At 55.1% G+C, this 23052-nt stretch overlaps 2 protein-coding genes across 3 annotated transcripts; one reads left to right on the top strand and one right to left on the bottom strand.

Moving 5' to 3' along the window:
• Positions 1-1907: 1907 nt before the first annotated feature.
• On the top strand, positions 1908-12008 carry PPIB (peptidylprolyl isomerase B). Its single transcript, XM_084640917.1, has 5 exons — positions 1908-2091; positions 3403-3516; positions 4992-5085; positions 11024-11208; positions 11623-12008. The coding sequence occupies exons 1-5, from the start codon at positions 1933-1935 to the stop codon at positions 11743-11745; spliced, it is 675 nt and encodes a 224-aa protein (XP_084497043.1). The 5' UTR covers positions 1908-1932; the 3' UTR covers positions 11746-12008.
• A 1821-nt stretch (positions 12009-13829) lies between these two features.
• Positions 13830-22632, bottom strand: SNX22 (sorting nexin 22). Of its 2 annotated transcripts, XM_084640556.1 has the most exons (7): positions 22517-22632; positions 20615-20829; positions 18588-18671; positions 17541-17645; positions 17256-17350; positions 15777-15850; positions 13830-14523 (listed from the first exon to the last, which is right to left on the bottom strand). In XM_084640556.1, the coding sequence occupies exons 1-7, from the start codon at positions 22620-22622 to the stop codon at positions 14396-14398; spliced, it is 807 nt and encodes a 268-aa protein (XP_084496682.1). In that variant the 5' UTR covers positions 22623-22632; the 3' UTR covers positions 13830-14395. The 2 variants fall into 2 exon arrangements, with proteins under 2 accessions (XP_084496682.1, XP_084496683.1); XM_084640557.1 differs by lacking the exon at positions 20615-20829.
• Between the last annotated feature and the right edge of the window lie 420 nt (positions 22633-23052).

Here is a 23052-nt window from a genome sequence, read left to right as displayed (position 1 = left end):
AAAGGCTGGGTTTAGAGTGCTGGGCTCCAGAAGTGATTCTCTGCTCTAAGTTTCAGAGGGGTAGCAGTGTTAGTTTGTACCCACAAAAACAACGAGGAGTCCAGAGTCAATCGTCCTGGACATCCAATAGCAGATTTAAAAGTAGCCATCCTTCAACAAAAAAACTTCAAAAACAGACTTCAAAGAGAAACTGCAGAGCTACAATTCATTTGCAAATTTAACACTATTAATTTAGGCTTGAATAGGTACTGGAAGTGGCTGGCTCACTACAAAAGCAATTTTCCCTCTCTTGGTATTGATACCTCCTCATCAATTATTGGGAGTGGACCACATAAACCCTGACTGAATTGACCTTGTCAACACTGGTTCTCCATTTATAAGGTAACTCCCTTCTCTTCATGTGTCAGTATATTTATGCCTGCATCTGTAATTTCCACTCCATGCACCTGAAGAAGTGGGTTTTTTACCCACAAAAGCTTATGCACAAATAAATCTGTTAGTTTTAAAGTGCCACCGAACTCCTCGTTGTCTCTGCTGTAACTAGCTGTAGCTGGGTCCTGAATGCATCCCTACCACAAATGAGTGAATCCATGTGGCTAAGCTCTAGTTCCTGCAGTGGGTTACACTACCTCTTGCTTTCCCTTGTGTGCTGTAGGAGTAACTCAGCCCTGGACACTCAAGCCCAGAGCCAGGGCTAGGCATTAGCAAACAAACTAATTAACAGGGTTCAAAAAAGAACTAGATAAATTCATGGAGGGCAGGGATGGTGGCCCTAGCCTGTTTGCCAGAAGCTGGGAATTGCCGATGGGGGATGGAGCTCTGTTCTGTTCACTTATTCAGGGGCCCCTACCATTGGCCACTGACGGAAGAAGGATACTGGGCTAGATGGACCTTTAGTCTGAGCCAGGATGGCTGTTCTTCTGTTTAGGGCTCTGAGCAGCTCGAAAAGGCCCATATTCACTTTTTATTGTAAGAACTTGGCTGTTTTAGTGGGGGGGGGATATATTCCTACTAAGGGCCCCTACGCAGGTACTACCAAGCTGCAGCATTCGTCTGTCTCCTTGCAGAGAGCTGAGGAACCACGCCAGATAGCCAAGAGCCCCCTGCTCACCATGGGTCAGGGTCCAGTTTGTAGGGTGATCATATTTCCCAAAGGAAAAACAGGACACCATGTGGTGCTAGCCCAAGCCCTCCTCCCCTCCCCCGGTCTTGCCTGGCCTGAGCCTGCTTCCTTCCCTGCGGGGGTCTGGCGCGGGCACTTCCCCTGCCCCCGCCCGTTCCTCCACCCCCGACTACGGACAGAAGTGGGCATGTGCCCCGGCCCCCTGACCCAGTGGGCAAGAACAAGTGGGACAAACGCCCCACCTCTGCCAGAAGAGTCAGGCCGGCCGGGACTGGGATTCGAAAAGAGACCGCCCCGGCCACACGGGCCATACTGTCATTGGTCACCCCGCCGGTTTCGGCAGCGCCCGGCCCGGGGGTCGCAGCCCCACGGCTCAGCCGCGCGCTCCCTGCCGGGAGATGTAGTCCTTGCATGGGGCGCGCCGTGCATCCTGGGCGCTATCCCTCGTGGATGACAGTGGGCCCAATCGGCGCGCGCCGCTGCGCCCCGTCCTTCCGTGCCCGCTTCCCATTGGCTAAGACGTGGCCCAATGAGAAACTGGAAACGTGGCAGTTTCTGGGGCCGGTTCCTGATTCCCCCTCTGTCCGCGGTGGAACGCGCTATCCTGGCTCGCTGGGCGGGGGGAAGAGCGTCGCCTCCCCTTCGGGATCGATTTGTTCCTTCAGTCCGGCGCCTGTAGGCGGCAGAGCGATTCGGGCCGTACCACTGCCAGGGCGGGGGAGCGGAGGCGTATCCGCCTCGGGCCGGGCGGCGCAGGGCTGGGAGTGGGCGCGCGGGTGGGTGGGGCGAGCGGCGCGCGGGGGTCCCGGATGCTGGCGGCGCGGCGGGCGCTGTGGTCGGGCTGCGAGCGCAGGAGGATGAAGCTGCTGGTGGCCGCGGCGCTGTTGGGCGGGTCGCTGCTGGTGCTGCTGCTGCCGGCCGCCTCGCGGGCCGAGGAGCGCAAGAAGGGGCCCAAGGTCACCGCCAAGGTGGGCTGCCCCCCCCCCGCCCTGATCGCCTCATCCCTCCCGGAACCCCTCCCAGGACCCCCTGGTCCCCCCCCCGCCGGGCCCCCTACCCCGCCCGGAATCTGCCCCCCGGGTCCCCGCCCCTGCCGGCTCAGCCCCCGAGCCCCGCACCCCAGCCGGGGCAGGCCGGACTCGGCTCCCCTAGAGCGGGGCGCGGTGCCCGCTGCCTGGCCCAGCGGCCCCGGAGCCGCGGCCGCGCTGCCGGGGCGGCCCCCGGCAATTCGTGGGTCCCGAGGCCGGGTCTGGCCGGGTCGGGGCAGGGAGGGGGCGCGGGCTGCTGGCTCCCTGGGGAAGGCTCAGACGGGTGCCCCGGAGCCGCGGGGTCCGTCCCTTCCCGCCGGGCTCGCGCGGCCACGGCTCCTCTGGGCAGCCAACAGGGGCGGGGAGCTGGAGGTGCCGCCGGCCTTTGTCGGTGGCTCGGTTAACCCCGGCCTCTCCGGAGCCCTGCCCCAACCCGGGCCGAGTGGCACGCGCCGGGCACAGATGGGATCAGCGGGAGGGTCTGTCGGAGGGCAGAGGGTGAGATGACCGGGTTCCTTGAAACAGCTGGAGTCTGGGATCTGCCGCAGTCCCCCGTGCACGGCTGTGGGGCTGCAGGGAAGGGGCAGGCCAGCCTGTGAGCTGAGCCCAGCGCTGTTCTAGGAATGGGAGCCCCAAAAGCAAGGGCTCTGATGGCAAAAAGTCTGGTGGCAATTCTCTCTGAATCCATTCAGCCTGCTGCCATCTTGCTGACTCCATGCCAGGCATTGGGGGCGGGGGACCTGATAGCCAAGATTCCTTAGGCAGGAACCCCTGCCAAGCTTGGCTTAAGAGCCAGCTGGTGCATGAGTCTCAGGAATAGAAAGGTGCGTAGCTCTGAATATAGCCCTAGAGTAAAAGACACAGGCCCTGCCCTAAAGGGCAGATAATTTGGTCTGATGGGGTTACTTGTGCTCCAAATGGATGGGGTTGCTGTGGAAAGGTCTTCAAGGTGCAGCCAAATGAACACTAAAGAGCTCTGAGCTTTCTAACCCCTCCCGATGTTGAGCTTAATCTTCTGCCCCTCATGCTGCTTCTCAGAGTTGGGATGATTTACAGCTCAAAGGCTGACTTGCAGCTGGATCCCATGAGCTGGAGCTGCTGTCAGCTAGCCAGCCAGCCAGATAGGCTCAGTGCCTGGGCCTGGCATGGTGGGGAGGTGTCATCCGACTGGCTCCATTTTGTATTCCAAGTGCCACGCCATGACAGGAGAAACAGGAATCCCTGGCTAACATTGCTTCCCTTGTACCACAGGTGTATTTTGATCTGCGGATCGGGGACGAAGATGTTGGCCGGGTCGTCATTGGCCTTTTAGGGAAGACCGTCCCAAAGACTGTGGAAAACTTTGTTGCCTTGGCCACAGGAGAGGTGAATGAACCGCTGGGCAATGGCCCTCACTCTGGTTTCCCAACTCACCTGGAGTTGCAGTGTGCCATTCAGCATAAGTTGGTGTTGGCCCTGGTGTGTATACGCACACCCGCCCCCGCCGGAAGCAGGGAGAAAGTCAGGTGCTGGGCTGGGGAGCAGTAGTGAGGTCGTTCCAGCAGCACATGGGGTGTGTTTGTTGGCAGCCTCCATATTAGTTACAGGTCAGATGTGCTCACTGGTTGAGCAGACCTTCCATTTCTCCTTGATGGGGTGTGCCAGCTGCCAGGGTAGTTATCCTTTGCAGGCTCATCCTGAGAGTTATGCTCAGGTTTATTCTAAATACACGTGAGGGGGGTGTTGCCTCGAGCCACAAAGACCTGTAGAAGGTCTACCAGCATTGCTCAGCATCCTGGCACTTCAACCCCACTTTTGATACCCCCCCACTTCTAGTTCTGCCTAGGGGGAGGAGGAGTGAGTGGGGGAGCATGGTCTAGAATGGGGGAGTCACCAAGATACTTCCCAGTCTCCTGCTGCTGCACTGCCTGTGAACCAAACCCCAAGGGAATAGCAGTGTGGCATGTCCCCTTTTTTATATAACTGGCTATCAAAAGGCTGAAGCCTGGGGCCCCCAAGACTGAGATTTCTGAGTGCAGCGCAGAAGGCTGTTTGCTACGCCCCTTCTCCCATGTGTAAGGTGGAGGGGTCTGTGCACAGCTGCCCGCTGCAGAGAGATCAGATCCCTCACTAGCTCCCAACACTTGGAGCCCTGATTCTTGTTCACTGCCTGCTGCTGAGGGCCAGGAAGTGTTCTCCAGCAGAGCCCTGGGCTCCGGTCACTCGCTCATCGGGGCCTTTCAGTGGGAGTTGAGTGTCTAACTCCTTTTGAGCCTTCTAAAAATCACAGCCCCTAGCAGTACTAAACTCTTCTCAGCTCGGTCTTGCACTGGGAATGGAGACAAGTCCCACTACCCTCTGGGCTTGCTGGGGGCTAAAGCTCTTGGGACCCTGAGCTGGGATGCGTTGGAGAAGATGCAAAATTGCCCCAAGTTCCCATCCCTACCCCTTCACTGAACCAGCTCCTGTCCTTGCCCAATTGCCTACCGTAGGACTGAATTTGCTACTCTCCTGGTAATCACTGCTCAGCCTGCTCCCATTGAACTGTTCCTGGACTCCCCCTCAACCCTGGCTGCAGGTTCAGGCATGCAGTGCTGCAGTATCAGTCGCATTTGAAAGGGTTTCTTCCCAACCAGGAGGGCCAGAGACATAAATGGACACTCCGTGCTGCCGCCTGAGACTGCAATCCATAGGAAGAACTGGCTTCCCGCACCAGCTCAACCTGCCCTGTCTGGGGGGAGCACCTCTTTGGGGAGATGGGTAGGCAATGAAGCAGTGATTGTGGGGGTGGAGCAATCCCTTAGCTATTGCCCAGGCACTTGCTCCTCCTCTGGCCTCATGTTCACTCTCCTCTGTTCCAGAAAGGGTTTGGGTTCAAGGGCAGCAAGTTCCACCGTGTGATCAAGGACTTCATGATCCAGGGAGGAGATTTCACCCGCGGAGACGGCACCGGAGGTAATGCTGGGCCTGTGCCACCCTGCCACTATCCTGTGCTCCAGGCCATGAGCCTTGCGCATAGACTCCCTCAGGCTGTGAATCTGCTGCACTTGCCCAGCACTCTGCAGAGCCACTTTGGAGTTAGAGACATAGGCGCTGACTCTGTGGGTGCTCCAGGGCTGGAGCACCCATGGGGAAAAATTAGCGGGTGCTCTGCACCCACCGGCAGCCAAGCTGTCCCCTCCTCACCACCTAAGAGCTGTTTGGTGGTGCTTAGGACTTTCTGGGAGGGAGGGGGAGGAGATGGAGAAGAGGCGGGGCAGGGGTTGGGACTTGGAGGAAGGAGGTGCAAGGGGGCGAGGTGGGGACTTTGGGGAAGGGGTGGAATGGGGGTAGGGCGGGGCTGAGCACCCACTGGGCAGAGTGGGAGTTGGCACTTACGGTTACAGGGATTCTCCTGAGTCCTGCCATTCCCCAGCACGGACAGTGCACTCAGGCTCTTGCTCAGACAACACCCCACCAGGGATCACCCTTGGTAGGGGACTCCTGGCTATGCTGTGGAGAAGGGTGTCGCAGTGAGAAGCCAGGCCTGAGCTGAAGCGTCTCCCATCAGCTTGTGTAACCAGAGCTCCTGCTTAGGATGGGCACATCACTGAGAATGGGCGCTTGCAGAACAGGGTAATTATTGACTAATCCATCCGCAGTCATCCAGTACCAGCATCTGGCAGTCTGAGGCTTAGGGAAACCCAAACATGGAGTTGTATTCTTGATCTTGGCTAATAGCCGTTGATGCATAAACTTATCCTGCATAAACTCACCTAGTGCTTTTTTGAACCCAGTTATACTTTTGGCCTTTTACAACATCCCCTGGCATCGAGTTCCGCAGGGTGACTCTGCGTTGTGTGAGGAAATACCTTCCTTTTGTTTGTTTTAAACCTGCCTATTAATTTCATCAGGTGACCCCTGGTTCTTGTGTTACGTGAAGGGGTAAATAACACGTCCTTGGTGTTTCTCCGCACCAATCATGATTTTACTGACCTCTGTCAGATCCCCCCCGAGTCGTCTCTTTTCCAAACTGAACAGTCCCGGCCTTTTTCTCTCTCCTCACATGGAAGCTGTTCCATCCCCCTCATCATTTTTGTTACCCTTCTCTGCACCTTTTCTGATGCTAATAGATCTTTCCTGAGACAGGGTGACCAGAACTACACGCAGTATTCAAGGTGTGGGTTTACTTTCGATTTATACAGTGGCATTATATTTACTGTCTTATTATCTGTCCCTTTCCTAGTGGTTCCTAACATTCTGTTAGCTTTTTTTTTTTTTTTTTTTTTTATACTGTCACTGCACATTGAGTGGATGTTTTCAGAGAACTATCCACAATGACTCCAAAATCTTTCTGGAGTGGTAACAGCTAATTGAGACCCCGTCATTTTGTGTGTCTTGTCCGGATTATGTTTTCCAATATGCATTACATTGCATTTATCAACATTTCATTTCATCTGCCATTTTGTTGCCCAGTTACCCAGTTTTGTGAGATCCCTTTGTAGCTCTTTGCAGTCAGTTGAGTAATTTTGTATCTTCTGCAAACTTTGCCACCTCACTGTTTTACCCCTTTTTCTAGATAATTTATGAATATTTTGAGTTACTGGTCCCAGTACAAATCTCTGTGGAACCCTGCTGTTTACCTCTCTCCATTGTGAAAACTGACCATGTATTCCCAGTACAAATCTCTGTGGGACCCTGCTGTTTACCTCTCTCCATTGTGAAAACTGACCATGTATTTGGGGGGAGGGATAGCTCAGTGGTTTGAGCATTGGCCTGCTAAACCCAGGGTTGTGAGTTCAAACCTTGAGGGGGCCATTTAGGGATCTGGGGCAAAAATTGGGGACTGGTCCAGCTTTGAGCAGGGGGTTGGACTAGATGACCTCCTGAGGTCCCTTCCAACTCTGATATTCTATGATTCTGTGATTCCTACCCTTCGTTTCCTGTCTTTTAGCCAGTTACTGATCCATGAGAAGACCTTCCCTCTTATCCCATGACTGCTTACTTTGCTTAGAAGCCTTTGGTGAAGGACCTTGACAAAGACTTTTTGAAAGTCTGAATACACTATGTCCACTGGATAACCCTCGTTCACATGTTTGTTTGACCGCCTCAAAGAATTCTAATAGATTGGTGAGGCATGATTTCTCTTTTCAAAAACCACGTTGACTCATCCCCAACAAATTGTGTTCATCTATGTGTCTGATAATTCTGTTCTTTGCTGTAGTTTCAACCAATTTGCCTGGTACTGAAGTTAGGCTTACCATCCTGTAATTGCCAGGATTGCCTCTGGAGCCTTTGTTTAAAATTGGTGTCACATTATTTATCCTCCAGTCATCTGTTACAGAAGCTGATTTAAGCTATACATTACACACCACAGTTAGTAAGTTTTGCAGTTTAATATTTTGAGTTCCTTCAGAACTGTTTAATTTATCAGTTTGTTCCAAAACCACCTCATTCTGGGACGGTTCCTCAGATTTGACACCTGGAAAGAGTGGCTCAGGTTTGGGAATCTCCCTCTCATCCTTTGCAGGGAAGTCCATGGCAAAGAATTAATTTAGCTTCTCTACAACGGTCTTGTCTTCCACGAGTGCTTCTTTAGCACCTCGATCATTCAGTGGCCCCACTGATTGTTTGCCAGGCTACCAGCTTCTGATGTACTTAAAAAAATTTTTTGCTGTTTTTGTCTTTTGCTAGTTGCTCTTCAAATTCTTTTTTGGACTGCCTAATTATACTTGACTTGCCAGAATTTATGCTCCTTCCTGTTTTCCTGAGTCAGATTTTACTTCCAATTTTTAAAGGATACCTTTTTGTCTTAACCACCTCTTTTACTCTTCTTTGCCATAGTGGTGTTTTTTGGTCCTCTTACTATTTTGGGGTTTTTTTGGTTGGGGCATACATTTAATTTGAGCCTTTATTATGTTTTAAAAGTTTCCGTGCAGCTTGTGGGCATTTCACTCTTGTGACTGTTCCTTTTAATTTCCGTTTAACTAGCTTCCTTGTATTTATGTAGTTCCCCTTTTTGAAGTTAAATGCTACTGTGGTGGGCTTCTTTCATATTTTTCCCCCCCTACAAGGATGTTAAATTTAATTACATTATGGTCACTATTACAGAGCAGTTCAGCTGTATTCACCTCTTGGACCAGATCCTGTTTGCCTCTTAGGACTAAATCAAGAATTGCCTCTCCCTTTGTGGGTTCCAGGACTAGCTGCTCCAAGAAGCATTCATTAATGGTGTCTAGAAATTTTATCTGTGTATCCTGTCCTGAGGGGACATGTACCCAGTTAATATGGAGATAGTTGAAATCTCCCATTATTATTGACTTTTCTTGTGTTGTAGCCTCTCTAATCTCCCTGAGCCTTTCGCATTTTCCATCACCATCCTAGTCAGGTGGTTGATAGTCTATCCCTCTGCTAGACTGTTGTTCAAGCATGGAATTTCTGTCCACAGAGAGTCTGTGGTGCTATTTCATTCATTTAAGATTACTGTATTTGATGAATAGTGCCACTCCCCCACAATGACCTACTCAGTCATTCCTGTATATTTTGTACCCTGGTATTACTGTATCCCATTGATTATCATCATTCCACCAACTTTCTGTGATGTCTGTACTATCAATAGCCTCATGTAATGCTAGGCACTCAAGTTCACCCATCTTAGTATTTAGACTTCTAGCATTTGTATACAAGCACTTATAAAAATAGTCAATATTTAGTTGTCTGCCTTCATGTGATGTAACTGAATGGGACTCCTTCTCCTTTGACTTTCTCTTCAGCTCCCACCTGTACTCTCTCAACTTCTATCCTCTCCTCTTTATTAGGTAACAGAAAATCCTCGTTAATAGATCCTCCCCTAAGAGAAATCTCTGTCCAAACCATGTGCCTGCGTGTATATATACACCATATACCTGTTGGCTTTCCCCCAGCCTTTAACTTAAAAACTCATCTACAACCTTTTTAATTTTACCTGCCAACAGTCTGGTTCCATTTTGGACTAGGTGGAGCCCGTCCTTCCTGTGTAGCCTCCTCCTTCCCCAAAAGGTTCCCCGGTTCCTAATAAAACTTAAAACCCTCCTCCCTCCACCATTGTCTCATTCACGCATTGACACTCTGCAGTTATGCCTGGCTAACTGGCCCTGCATATGGAACTGGAAGCATTTCAGAGGATGCCACCATGGAGGTACCTGGCAGCCACCATGGAGGTACCTAGCAGCCTAAATTTGGCCTCCAGAACCTCTCTCCTATCTTCTCTGTGTCACTGGTATCTACATGTACCACGGCTACTGGCTCCTCCCCAGCACTGCGTATTAATCTAGCTAGATGTCTTGAGAGAGCTACAACCTTTGCACCCAGTAGGCACTTCACCATGCAGTTCTCCTGGTTATCACAAACCCAGCTGTTTGTGTTTCTAATGATCAAATCCCCCATTACTATTACTGTCTCTTCCTAATAACTGGGTTCCTTCCCCTGGAGGGGGCATCCTCAATGTGAGAGAACACCATGACATTATTTCGAAGGAGGGTCCCAGTCATGGGATCGTTTCCCTTTGCTCCACTTTGATGTTCTCTTTCTCCAGGGCTTTCATCCTCCTCAGCAGCACAGAGGCTGTCAGACTGGGCGGTGGGGCTGCTCTCCTGGGTCCCAGAAAGTGTCTGTGTACCTTTGTCTCCCTTAGCTCCTCCAGTTCAGCCACTCTGGGCTCAAGGGCCTGTACTCTGTCTCTAAGGGCTGTGAGCTGCTTGCACTAAATGCACATGTGCCACCTACCCACAAGGCAGGTAATCAAACATGCTGCATTCAGTGCAATAAACTGGGTAGCCCCCACTCTGCTGCTGGACTTCTGCCTGCATTATTTTTACTCTTGCAGCTTTTTATTTTTGGAGTGGGGGGAGAGGGAAGTTTGATTGGCAGAACATGAGGGGATCTGGTCCTCACACTCCTCTAAAGTCCCTTCCAAAACTCTGCTGTTCGCTAGCTCCTCTGGTTGCTTAGGAGTTGGCTTTTTAACCCCCTGTTCTCCTTTAGGGTCCCTTGACAAAGGGGCAGGACTATTCATGGGATTAGGAATGAGAGGCTGGCAGGCTAGAACCTTATTAAGAAGCTCCCAGCCTGGCCTCGCAGGCGGCTAGGCTTAGCACTCTGCCCCCCAAGACAAACCAACCACACCATGAACTTCAATCAATGAGGCACACAGCAAGCGAACAGACAACAAGCTCCCCCAAGGGTCACTTAGTCACTTCTGCTCCCGCTGACTAGTTCTAGCAGCTGCCCCTTGTTGCAGTGTGTCTCTGCTCCCTACCCTGACCCTTGCACTAGCAGCCAGGCAGGCACGTGGCACAGTATGAGCGCTAGATTCCCTTAATAGTTCAGTCTCCCTTGGGGAGCCCTGGCCAACGCTCCTTACGCAGGAACTAGGAGGGCTTCTGCCTGGGACCCCTCCCTCTTGTTCATTCCTAAAGCTGAGCCACTGCTGTTTAAGCAAAGACTAGCTCATTGCTGCATATCTGTATTGTGACTTGCAGAGGGTGGGTGTCCCCTGGCTCCTGCCCTGGGAGCTGTCCATGGAGCGTGACCCATCCTTGTGTGTTTTGAAAGTGCCCATGCTCCTGTCAACCACAGCACTGCTCTCAGCCACAGCTCAGTGCACCCCTAGCCTGCCAGCATGGGGCTCCCTACCCATATCTGTGGCACTTCCCCTCCCTCCCAGAGGGTGTGTTGGTTCTTGTAGATGGAGGGAAGACTTCCCAGCAGCCTCACTGAGGAGCTGAACCCTGCATGATGGGGGTAGATGCGGTCTCTTCTCCCTGATGGAGGCTGCTGCCTCTCTGGATGTGCTAATACGCTCGTCTGGTGCTAGCAGTGGGAGCTGACCTGCATGGAACCCATGACTGTAAGCTGCTCCTTCTCTCGTTGCCAGGCAAGAGTATATATGGTGACCGTTTCCCTGATGAGAACTTCAAGCTGAAGCACTATGGACCTGGCTGGGTCAGTATGGCCAATGCTGGCAAGGACACCAACGGCTCCCAGTTCTTCATCACCACAGTCAAGACCTCCTGGTTGGATGGCAAGCATGTTGTGTTTGGCAAAATCCTGGAAGGGATGGTAAGGAGGAAGCCACATCCCTGGTCGGGTGGAGGGGAGATGCCCAGGGGTGATGTGGGGTGGGGGAAGCACCCTCCCTGGCATGGCTGACACGCAGTTGGCTGTGCGCGCCCCTGAGGGAATGGGGCCTGGGCTGCATGTTAGACCTTGCTAGAGCGCCAGACAGAGCCCATGGCTGCTGTCTCTCTGGAAACAAAGGCTGAGGGGGGTGAGTCTAGTATTGTCCTGGCTCCTGGGAGAGGAGGCTCCTTTTCTATATTTTCTGGAGCAGGCCTGAGGTGAGACAAGGGAACAGCTGGGAGTTAAAGTTGGAGCTTGCCAGCTGGGGAAGGGGTGGAAACACCCCTCTCAGCTTTGGCTGTCAGGGGACCCTGTGCACAGGGACATCCCATCCTCACTGTGGGTGTCCCCTAGGATGTGGTGAAGAAGGTGGAGCAGACCAAGACGGATGCTCAGGACAAGCCGCTGAAGGATGTCACTATTGCTGACTGTGGCACCATCGAGGTGGAGAAACCATTTGCCATTGCCAAAGAGTAAACCATCCTGCCCAAGCACCAGGGCAGAACCGTGCAGCCAGGGCTGGCCTGTGAGGGGCTGCGGGCTGTGATGCTCCATAGGGCTCCTTGGATCTAGCTACCGTCTGGGTGAGCAGCAGCTGTACTCTGCCACCAACCTCCTGCCCGGCCTCTCCTCCTGTTCTCTGTGACCCAACACATTCCACCTGGCCAGCAGACGGGGTGTGGGTCCATCACTTTTGTAAGAAGCACATGCACCAATAAATGTGATCAGTGTGTTTTTTATAGGACTGCCTGAAGTGCGCTTCCTGTAAGGCCTGAATGCGCCCCTGCATAAATAGCTTCTTCCCAGGCCCTTCTGCCTGAGCAGGGCAACAACCAGCCTTTTGCTGCTTTTATGCCCCACTACTGTGGCTAAGGCATTTGAACAGAGCTTGGAGGCACATGATCTGCTTTGGACCTCAGGCAAGGCCAGGGCTGGTGTCTGCACCTCTCCCTGTATTGCAGCGTGGTGCCTCTGGTGGGGGCTGCACTTCCTGCTCCTGTTAGTACAGTCCCTGGGCCCTGTTCATTTCCCCCTTGGTTAAGGTGTGGCACAGGCAATGCACTCAGTGGTGGAGCTCTGCCCAGTACCTTAAAATCATAGAATATCAGGGTTGGAAGAGACCTCAGGAGGTCATCTAGTCCAACCCCCTGCTCAAAGCAGGACCAATCCCCGACTAAATCATCCCAGCCAGGCCTTTGTCAAGCCTGACCTTAAAAACTTCTAGGGAAGGAGATTCCACCACCTCCCTAGGTAATGCATTCCAATGTTTCACCACCCTCATAGTGAAAAAGATTTTCCTGATATCCAACCTAAATCTCCCCCACTGCAACTTGAGACCATTACTCCTTGTTCTGTCATCTGCTACCACTGAGAACAGTCTAGAGTCATCATCTTTGGAAGCAGCTATCAAATCCCCCCTCATTCTTCTCTTCTGAAGACTAAACATCCCCAGTTCTCTCAGCTTCTCCTCAAAGTCATGTGTTCCAGTCCCCTAATCATTTTTGTTGCCCTCCGCTGGACTCTTTCCAATTTGTCCACATCCTTCTTGTAGTGTGGGGCCCAAAACTGGACACAGTACTCCAGATGAGGCCTCACCACTGTCGAATAGAGGGGAACAATCACGTCCCTCGATCTGCTGGCAGTGCCCCTACTTATATACCTCAAAATGCTATTATCCTTCTTGGCAACAAGGGCACACTGACTCATATCCAACTTGTCGTCCACTGTAACCCCTAGGTCCTTTTCTGGAGAACTGCTGCCTAGCCATTCGGTCCCTAGTCTGTAGCAGTGCATTGGATTCCTCCATCCTAAGTGCAGGACTCTGCACTTGTCCTTGCTGAACCTCATCAGATTTCTCTTGGCTCAATCCTCCAATTTGTCTAGGTCCCTCTGTATCCTATCCCTACCCTCCAGCGTATCTACCACTCCTCCCAGTTTAGTGTCATCTGCAAACTTGCTGAGGGTGCAATCCACACCATCCTCCAGATCATTTATGAAGATATTGAACAAAACTGGCCCCAGGACCAACCCCTGGGGCACTCTACTTGATACTGGCTGCCAACTACACATGGAGCCATTGATCACTACCCGTTGAGCCCGACAATCTAGCCAGCTTTCTATCCACCTTATAGTCCATTCATCCAGCCCAACCTTCTTTAACTTGCTGGCGAGAATACTGTGGGAGACTGTCAAAAGCTTTGCTAAAGTCAAGGAACAACACGTCCACTGCTTTCCGTTCATCCACAGAGCTAGTTATCTCGTCATAGAAGGCAATTAGATTAATCAGGCATGACTTGCCCTTGGTGAATCCATGCTGACAGTTCCTGATCACTTTCCTCTCCTTTAAGTGCTTCAGAATGGATCCCTTGAGGACCTGCTCCATGATTTTTCCAGGGACTGAGGTGAGGCTGACTGACCTTGTTCATGAGAACATCCAGTAGTTGCAACTAGGCTTTTGTCCTCTTTCACCCCTTGGCTGAGAGGCCAAACAGGGCACGTCACACCCAGGACACAGCTCTTTATAGGCCTTAGGCCCAGATAAACACAGCACAGCAGCCATCTCCAAACCAGACCCGAGTGATTTATTGCCAATACACATCTGCACAGCTCCCTTTATCCTGCAGGAGGCCAGCCCTTCCCCTGGGGGGCTCTACATGGGTCTGGGACACCACCTCCTCCCCCCATAGGCTCCATCTAGCCTGGCAGGAGCTGCTGCGGTTGGCATAAGGCACTCCCCCCCTCCCCCCCCAGCCAGAGTGCAGGTAGCAGCATTTCCGCTTGCTGTGGCTCTGGCCTCTCTTGCTTTTTGGAGCTGTGGCCAGAGATGGCACTGGTGGAGCAGTTAGGGTCTGGCCTGACAGCTGTCCTGTTCATTACAAGTGCTCAATGAGAACAGTCCCCCAGGAGCTTTCAGCCCAACCTCCATGTGTGTGAAGCACCTGCCCCCAGGCTCAGCAGCAGCTCCCCATTTTGTCCATCACCCCTTGTGTGCGGAGGGCAGGAACAAATCCCAGGAGAAGGGAAGGTACAGCCCCTGAGATACAGGAGCGATCCCTAAATGAGACAACCAAGCAGTGCTCCCCCTCCAGTAATGGTGCTGGTGAAGCCCGAGCAGTGGAGAATACCCTCATGAGCCATGCTGGCTAAGCATGTGGGGCCCCACCAAGCACTTTGGGGCTGCCTTCCCCCAGCAGGAGCTTGCTGGTCGGTAGAAGCCTTGTAACACACCACTCAGAACTATGTCTGGCAGCAGCTCTGCAAAACAGGAGAGGAAAGGGGTTAAAAGCACAGCTGTTTCTCAGTAGCAGCAGGAAGACTGGAACTAGACCAGACTCTGGGAGCAGAGCTCTGCAGGGGATTTTTTTTTAAATCTCATTCCTGCTATTACAGCAGCAGGTCCTGCAGGGTTCCAGTCCCACTGCAGCGATCTAGCCTGCAGGAATTAAAGGGGGACTGGATACCAGATTCAGCTCCACACCCTCTTACATTAAGATTCAGAACCAGATGACAGCCCAACAGCTGCCCACTGTTCCAGTTTCCAGCCTTGCTGACCAGACAGGGCTGCAGGGCATCAGATCCCCTTGGAAGGGAGAGACGGCCGAATGAACTGCAGCTAACCTATTCCATCCGCCCCACTGGCCCAGCTGGGCTCAAGGGCTCTAAGAAGCCCTTTACAAGCTGAGCCAGGTTCTAGGCTGTATGGTACCCCCAGGACACATATTAGCCCCATCACTATATGCAAAAGCACTTCACACCCAAGTAGAGCATGTCTAACAGCAGCCTGCAGCACTGCATGGTAGGAAATAAGAGTATTGCATACTTCTGAAACAACTGGGGGGAGGATTAGGGCAGCAGAATAGACCCCACTGCAAAATTTGGCAAAAACTTCCCCTTAAAACCTCAACAGCCCCAGGCCATTGTTCTGGACAGTGCAGCTATGGGCAGCAAACTTTGTTTTTACATCTTCTCACCAGGGCCTTTGCCCTCTTCCCAGCCTTCTAGGGAAGGATGGGGCAGGGGGTGGGCTTCGGGTGGTTAGAAAAATCTCTTTTCTCCTGAAGACGTTCCTGCCAGGCTGCAGCAGCTGGACTGCACAAGAGGGGAAAGAGTTCAGGCCCCATTGAGACCTTTGTTGCTCTTGGTTTTGTGAAATGTGCCTTTTGGGAAAGCAGGTGGGTCCTGCTCTGCTCCCAGTAACACTGAACGGCCACTGTGCAGGGAGCAGTTGTAGGGTTTAAGTCTCAGGCACTGGCCAAGTTCACTGCCAAGGGGCAGTTTTGCTACAAAGGTAAGAGAAGATGAGCAGAGGGGCAGCACCTCACAGGACACCCCTCCTTTGTAAAGGGAACCAGCTTGCAGGATGCCAGCATTCCTTTGGGAGCGGCGAACACTCAGAAGAGGCCATTGGCAGCAGCCTGCCCAGGAGCAGAGGAATCCATGCCTTCAGCCCAGGACACAACATTTTCCTTGCATCGCCTGCCCCAGGACCCCAGTGCCCCCTGCCTTACCTGTGGAGGAGGGGAGCACGTAGGGATCTTTGTAGAAGATCATAACCGGCCGGTGGGAGAGCAGGAAGCCGTGGCTGCAATGAGAGAGGCAGATGAGGACCTGGCTCCTTCTTGGGCAGTGACATGAGTGGCTAGTGAGAGCAGCCTGACAGACTGCCCCCACACTGCCTCTCCAGTGCCTGGGTCCTGGCAAGGTGGGTCCTCGCCCAACAGGATGGGATTGGGCAGGGGGCACAGGTTCGCTCGTGCCCAGTGGGGCTCTCCTGTGCCTGTGGATCCAGGGCAGATTCTCTTTTGCTCTATAAGGGGGCTCCTTAGTGCAGTCCATCTTCCGCCATTGGGGGTAGAGGGGGGAGGACAAGGCTGCTGGGGGGCGCAGGCTCCCTGTCAGCATATCGGCTCTCCCAGATAGCAGGGGATTCCCTTACCCACAGGGATCTCGACAAAGCAGTTGGAAGGTGGGGCTGTTTCTTTCAGCTGAACCAGTGGAGGGTGGGGGGACAATAACTCCAAGCCGTTTGACAAGGCAGCTGAGCCTCCACTGCTGGGAGAATTTCTCTAGAAGCAGCCAGCCACCAGGGGGTGCCCTTGCCCTGCAGGTGGCCCAGCTAGCAGAGATAAGGCCAGCGCAGGCGGGAGGGGTCTCTGGCAACGAGCCCACAAGCTAGGAACCCCATCCAGAGCTTGAGGAGGTTGGCCAGCAACTGGAAGCCCTGCCGCCAGCCCCCTGCAGCTGGAGCAAAGCCCCACCACTAGCACTGGGAGGAGGCAGAAGGGCAACTTCTCCCTCCTCAGATTAAGTCACACAGGGAGCTGCAAGAAAACAGAGCCAGGGGAGTGAAGGGCCCAGGCCCTTTGTGGTGGGGGGAGACAGGTGCTCCCCTCTCCTATATGTTAGGCAGAGCTGAGGGAGGGACATACTACCTTGAAGACATCAGGGACCGGGTTCATGTCATCTATGGCCGAGTTTGCACACAGGCCGTAGTTGCCTGAATTTAAGTCTGCCCTGGGTCGGCAAACACAGTTCAATAGCTGCTAAGAGCTGCAGCTGATGAGCCCTGTACTGGTGCACTAAGGGCAGGGCTGCTAGGACAGCCCCCTGCTGGAAAGGCACAGAACTGCTCTGCTGCACAGGTGAGAGGCTGGGCAAACAAAAGAAGAAATCCCCATTGTAACACATTGTCCCTCTCTGGTCCCTCCCAGGGAGCATGAGCAGTTAGCCACATTTCTCAGGTGGGGAAACAGCATTTGAGAGGGGATGGTACCTTTCCAGGGTCACTAGCAAGTCACTGGCAGAGGTGGGATTAGAAGCTAGTGGCTCCAGCCACTAGGCAGTGCTGCCTCACATGAACACTAACCCCACCAGCCCCTCCCATGCCCAGGGAGGGCACCAAGGAATCGCTTGAGCTCCCTGATGTCCCAAGTTCATAGGAGACCTTGGCTTCCACCAGTGGGTGCCCCAGGCCTCAGGATACTCACTCCAGGCTGCTGGCCTTGGCATCCTGCTGAAAGTGCCTGAGCTTCAGGAAGTCCAGCAGTTCCTTAGGCAGCTCCTTGTTGTAGTACAGGACACCCTGCAGCAAACACAGGGGGCAGGTTAGACCTTACCAGAGCCCCTTGCCCCCTGGTGGCAGGACAACCCAACAAAAAACACGTTGGGCCTTTCTAAGGGAGCAAGCCCAAATCCACTCCAGGGGGCTCAAACCCAGCCCAGGAGTCACCAGTGGCAGAGTCCCAGGCGTGGGCTGCAGGGAAACATCCTACCTGAATGTAAACCTCCAGGCCCTGCCGCCGCTGCTCCTGCACCTTCGATATCCAGTTGGGGACTCGCTTGGGGGGGAAATCTGGGACCTTGCACATCTTCTTTATCTAGGGCAGAACGTGGCATTACTATCAGACCAAGTCACAGCCCACCTGCTGCTTGGAGCCACAGGACGCCAGGGTCCTGTGGGGCCCTGGGCTAGAGGCTCTGCTCTGGGGATCCATGCTCCACACCATGCAGGCAAGACCCTGGCCCCAGCCACACCATGGCATGAGGACCCCTCCCCTCTCTGACACACAACAGCACTGAACCCCCTCAGGAGCTGCAAAGGTCTCTTCTCTCCCCAGCACCAGCAGGGGTGGCAGTATGCCCCACCCTCTCCAATATTACACCTCAGCTGCTTGGGTGAGCCCCTGCATTCCTCCCCTCCTGCCAGGATCCTCTATCAGGGTGGTGCTGGTAAGACCCTGAGGGGTTTTGCATGAACACCCCAGTGAGATAACGCAGGTCCCCTTCTCACAGCAACGAGCCCAGGTTCAGGCAGGTGTCGCCATGTCAATTACACTCCGCCATATTTTCAAGCCCCTTTAAATAAAATTAAAAAAAAAAAAAGAAGGCGGAGTAAACAGAGGGCGAGTAAACAACTCAGTGCAGGCCGATGCTGCCCAGGCCTTAATCTGGTGCTGGCTGAAGGGCAGGCACAGTCCAGTGCAGGGAAGAGAACTACACAGAGGTCCATGTTATCCTATCTCCCCGTTCCAGTCACACAGAGCTGTGGGCAGGGACGTGGCTTCCCTTGTAACTGGCATGTGCCCAATCCGCGAGCATACCCCAGAGGAGCAGAACATGGGCAGGGAGACAGACTAACAGCTGGTGACACACGTGTGGAGGAAGTGTTACCATTCAGCACACGTTTGCAGGGATGAATTCCCCAAAGGCAGCAGCTGAGCCCTGTGGCAGTGGAAAGATCAGTTCCCCGGGGTTTGCTGTGGATAACGTGGAGTTAAGCCCTGTTCCCCATTCCAGCTGCTTGCCCGGCCGGCCCTCACCCTTTTATGCAGGGCATGGAACTCGCTGTAGCGCTTCTCAAGGATATGTTTCCGGCCATTGCACAGGACCTCCACCGTAAACACCTGCAAGGGCACAGGAGAGACGTGAGACGGGCCTGCCAGGCCCCACCCTTAGAGCAGAAATACGCAATAAGAGCACACCCTTCCCAGTACGCCCCAGCCCCCTCTCCCCAGCTGCCCGAACTGGAGAAGGGACATTGCTTCCCCATAGCCCTCCGGTCGGGCAACTGCTCACAGGGCTGTGAAACTGCAGTGTTTGCTTAGCAGCTAAAGCAGTCGTGTTCCCTCTCCCAGAATGCACTGCACGTGTGAAAACAGAGTCACAAAAGGCTCTTTCAGAGCAGGCTCTGGCTCCAGCCAGGAGGGGAGCAGTGTGGCTAAAGACACTCCCCTCTTGCAGGGCACAGCACTGCCATCCTTAGCATCTGAAAACTGTCTGAAATGCCTCATGCAAATGACAGGCCAGCACGGCTCAGCTCCCTGAGCTCAGGAATCTAGCGCATCTCCCATCCTACCAAACCCTACGCACAGGAGATGCTGCCACCGTCACGTGTAGGGTGGCGCATGCTCTGCCTAAGCAGTGCACAGCTACATCAGAGTCACGCTAGGGTAGCACATGAAGAACTGCAGCCAGCTGGCACTGCAAGGAGGCTGGGTGTAGGCAGGACATAGCTAGGAATTGGGCCAGACCACTAGGCTTAGCACCCACCTGTCAAAGAGTGGGACCAATCATTAATGATCAGCTGTCAGCACTGCCTCACATTGGAATATGGCCCCTCCAGCAGCGTAGCACCCCATAGCCTCACACAAGGCACCAAAGTGAGCATCGATACCATGGCAGCGCGGAGGTTTCCCCATCTGAGGGCTGGCCATGTTTATCTCCGTTTAGCGCATGAAATCTGATCAAGATTGCACAATTGCACATTGTGTGTGCACGCATCCATCTGACACACGGTGGTGGGAGAGCCAAGCTAATGCAGCAAGGCTCTTCTTGGGGCCCGGCAGTGAGTTTGCCTGCACCATGCTCACACCCCTTGTGCGTTCATTTCGCTCCTCCTAGTGTTGGACGCAGCTCACAGGAACGCAGCAGGTCGCACATGCTCCTGCTTGAGGGTTGGAATTGGCTCTCTGGCTGGACAGTTGCCCTGGATGGGGTCTGGTCACTGCCCAACACAGCAGGACAGGACTCTGAAACCCCTCACCAGAGCCCTGGCACAGAGGACAATTAAATGAGCCAGGCAGGATCTGGCCATGGCCTCCCCAGCCATGACGGTACATAATTACTCAGTGCCCCATAGCAACACAAATCAAATTCCAGCCAGCACCCAGCCTAGATGGCTCACAGCAGCCTCATCTTCTGCGAGTGACTTTCAAACCAGGCCTGGGCAGCCAGTCAGGGGAGCGTTCAACATCTAGAATTCCCGCAGGGGCCCTTCAGCTCTCCCCACACACACACACAGGGCAAGCACCGGGGGATCCTCAGTCCTTCCTCATCCAATCTCTCAATCAACTAGCTGGGACCAGCTCACAGACCCCCAGCCTCCATGTGGTGCCCAGAGGAGAAGACGTGCCTGGTGCATGTCAGGGGTGTGGTGACCTGCTCATGCCTATGCGGGGAGCAAGACAGGGGAAGTCCCTCAGGTCGACACCCAGTGCTGGGCTGCTGGCCAAGCACAGGTGCAGCGAGGCAGACCCTGTTGCCGGTCACGTCAGGGTGAGGCTCTCCAGCAGAAGCAGGACACGAAGGGAGACTGACCCAGCATAAACAGGGCTTGGGCAGGCAGAGAAGGACACTGTAGCTAAGACAGCTAGTGTGCTCCATGGATTTATAAGCAGGGGAACAGCAGGAGTGGTATTTCCTCTACACACAGCACTAGTGAGACCATTCCTGGATCCTGCATCCATCTGCCCTCTACTCTCAGCCTGATGCTGACCCGGGACACAGGGGACTGCAAAGCAGAGCAGGCCCAGATAGTGTAGGCAGGAGGGGAAGTTTCATCACTTGCCTTCCCTAGCTGCAGGAAGTGAAGGGGGGAATGTTTAATAGCTGGGCAGACAGACAGCCACTGGCTGGGGTCAGAGCTGGGGAGGGGCTGTCGAATCAGCCAGTTGGGATAATATTGAGTATATTGGCTGGCACCACATGGGGCTTCTTCTGCAGCCTGCTCTCCTGGGGAAGGCAGGGAGCCCATAGGCCAGCGCAGACTCCTCAGGCTTAGGGCTGCAGGAGAGAGGAAGGAACAGAGAAAAAGTGAACTAAAATCCCCAGCCCAGGCTGCGCTGCTGCCAGTCAGCCATGCAGGCCAGGGAGTTTTGCAGTGGCAGTATCGTAGCCAATGAGGTTAATCCAAGGCATGATTATTGCTAATTGAAAACTTTTCCCAATACCCCGCCATGACAACTTGAAATATAGTCGGCATTGGCAATTTTTGACAGTCCCACCTTATCAGTGTGGTTGGAGCAGGGAGGAGATGATGACAGGCTGCTGACTGATGCCATAGAAGGGCCTGGTGGGGGCCCTTCTCTGGGTCTTGGCTTCATCCTGCTCCATTGCCCGCCCATGCAGAGGGACGAGCTATGAAGGAGTTATGGGAAGGGTTTAACCCTTTCTCTGTCCTACAGAGGACTGGCATGTTTATAACCAGACAGGGACTGGTGCTTATGCCACAAGCCAGCCCCAAGCCCTGTAGCTTTTACAGGCTGCTGAACGGCGGGGGGAGGGGAGGGGTCAACCCACAAGCCACAGCTCCTGAGCCCCCAGCCAGCTGCAGTGCTGCACCTGGCTCCTGCAGAGACCCCCAAGTCAGACCCCGGGAAAGCAGCACCTAGGCTGGCAAACACACACAACTCTCACCCCGCTGGGCAGGAGAGGGCTGGGACAGCACGGCCCTGGGGACTGCTGAGAGTGCCAGCAAGGGGGGTGTGGGACAGGCCCTGGCTCACGGAGCCCCCCGGGGGGAGGAGGATCTCTAGTGCCTCAGAGAGGGAGAAAAAGCCATGGGTCGCTCCTTTACTATTAACTGGCTGAGACTCTCCCTGCGGAGGGGTCTGAGCAGCTGTCGGATGGGAACCACTAATTACGGACCTGGCTCCTCCTCCTCCAGCCCTCTGATCTCTCCAGCGGGGTTTGTCTCCCGGGGGGGGGGCACTTTGCAGCCGCATTGCCACGGCCCCTCCCCCACCGCCACCAGGGCAGAACCTGAAGCGGGTTATAAAGAATTTCCTGCGCCGGGAGAAGTTGCCACAAACCCCGCGCCCCGGCAGCAGGAGCCAGGTGAGCCCTGGGCCAGCCGCGGCGGGCGGGCTGGTCCCGCCACAGGGCGGAACAAGCCCAACTCGGATTTCTGTTACTCATTAACGGGGCCGGGGCCGGGAGCCCGGGCACTAGGCGAAGGGAGAAGCTCTGGCGTCTCCATGTCTCCCCCCCCCCCCGACTTGTGTCCCACTTCAGGCTCCTTGGCTGCTGGCCCCAGGGCACCCTCGGATCCCCCGGCCGGAGGCTCGCCCCGGCTCCCCGACCCGCCCCGGCTGAGGGCAGCGAGGTCCCGGCGTGACAGGACCTGGCTGCGGACCTGGCCTGCGCCGGGCCCCGGCCCCGGGACTCGGCACCTGCGGGGTCCGCTCACGGGCCGCAGCGACTCGGCCCTGGACCCGCAGCGCCACCTCCGCGACCCCAGGCCAGCTCCCCGCAGCCAGGTGCGGTCCCGGGCGGGCTGAGCCGGGCGCCGGAGCCCTCCTCGCCGGGCCCCTCAGCCGCGGGCCGCACGTGGGCGCCGGGCTCAGCCCGGGTGCCCCAGGGCGACGCAGCCCGGGCCAAGGGGACCGGGCGTAGCGGCTGGGAACCGGGGAAAGGAGCCAGCGCAGCCCGGGGTCCCCCGGGCCGGACCGGAGCAGCTCGGCCCCCTCACCGTGTGCGTCTTCTCCGGGCTCGGCTCGGGCTCGGCCCCCGGCCCCACCGCGGGGATAGACACCGCGATCATCGCGCCGCCGGCCGGGCTGGCGAGCCCGCTCCATTCATCGCCGCCCCGCCCCGGGCTCCGCCCAGCCCCGCCCCTGGCGCCCACCCGGAGCGCGCGTCGACCCCCCTCGGGACTGGCCCCCGGACCGCGCCCAGCGCCCGAGACAGCCTGGGGCATGGCACCGAGGGGCTGCACCGTAGGGGGGAGCGGGCGCCCTGCCCAGCGGGTAGCCTGGCCCCGGGCCACCACACGTCCCGGCCAGCAGCGGTAACCCTGGCAGGGACTCCAGCGAGGGCGGGCAGCCTGAGTACGCACCCAGGGTCTGGGTCTTCCCTGCTAGTGTTCCCTGAGCTAGCACAGGTGTGCCTCCCTGGACCCCAGTGACACTGTACCCGGGGCCTGCCTGCCAGATGCCTTTGTTACTGCCCCCGTTCACAAGTGGCAGATGAGTGGCAGTCTGGGCGACAGGGTAAGGAAGAATATAA

The sequence above is a fragment of the Lepidochelys olivacea genome (genome assembly GCF_965140295.1).
Source record: "Lepidochelys olivacea isolate rLepOli2 genome assembly, chromosome: 10".
In the NCBI taxonomy this organism is placed as follows: Eukaryota; Metazoa; Chordata; order Testudines; family Cheloniidae; genus Lepidochelys; species Lepidochelys olivacea.
This window is presented reverse-complemented; position numbering and strand designations above follow the sequence as displayed.

Bases quoted from the DNA above. Each gene is read 5' to 3' on its own strand.
- SNX22 (XM_084640556.1), bottom strand. From the start codon at position 22,622: ATGGAGCGGGCTCGCCAGCCCGGCCGGCGGCGCGATGATCGCGGTGTC. The intron at 17,646-18,587 runs GTGAGGGCCGGC...GTTCTGCCCTAG, and splicing joins TCCATGCCCTGCATAAAAGG to ATAAAGAAGATGTGCAAGGT. The intron at 17,351-17,540 runs GTAGGATGTTTC...TGTTTGCTGCAG, and splicing joins GCCTGGAGGTTTACATTCAG to GGTGTCCTGTACTACAACAA.
- PPIB (XM_084640917.1), top strand. From the start codon at position 1,933: ATGCTGGCGGCGCGGCGGGCGCTGTGGTCGGGCTGCGAGCGCAGGAGG. The intron at 3,517-4,991 runs GTGAATGAACCG...CCTCTGTTCCAG, and splicing joins TTGCCTTGGCCACAGGAGAG to AAAGGGTTTGGGTTCAAGGG. The intron at 5,086-11,023 runs GTAATGCTGGGC...TCTCGTTGCCAG, and splicing joins CCGCGGAGACGGCACCGGAG to GCAAGAGTATATATGGTGAC.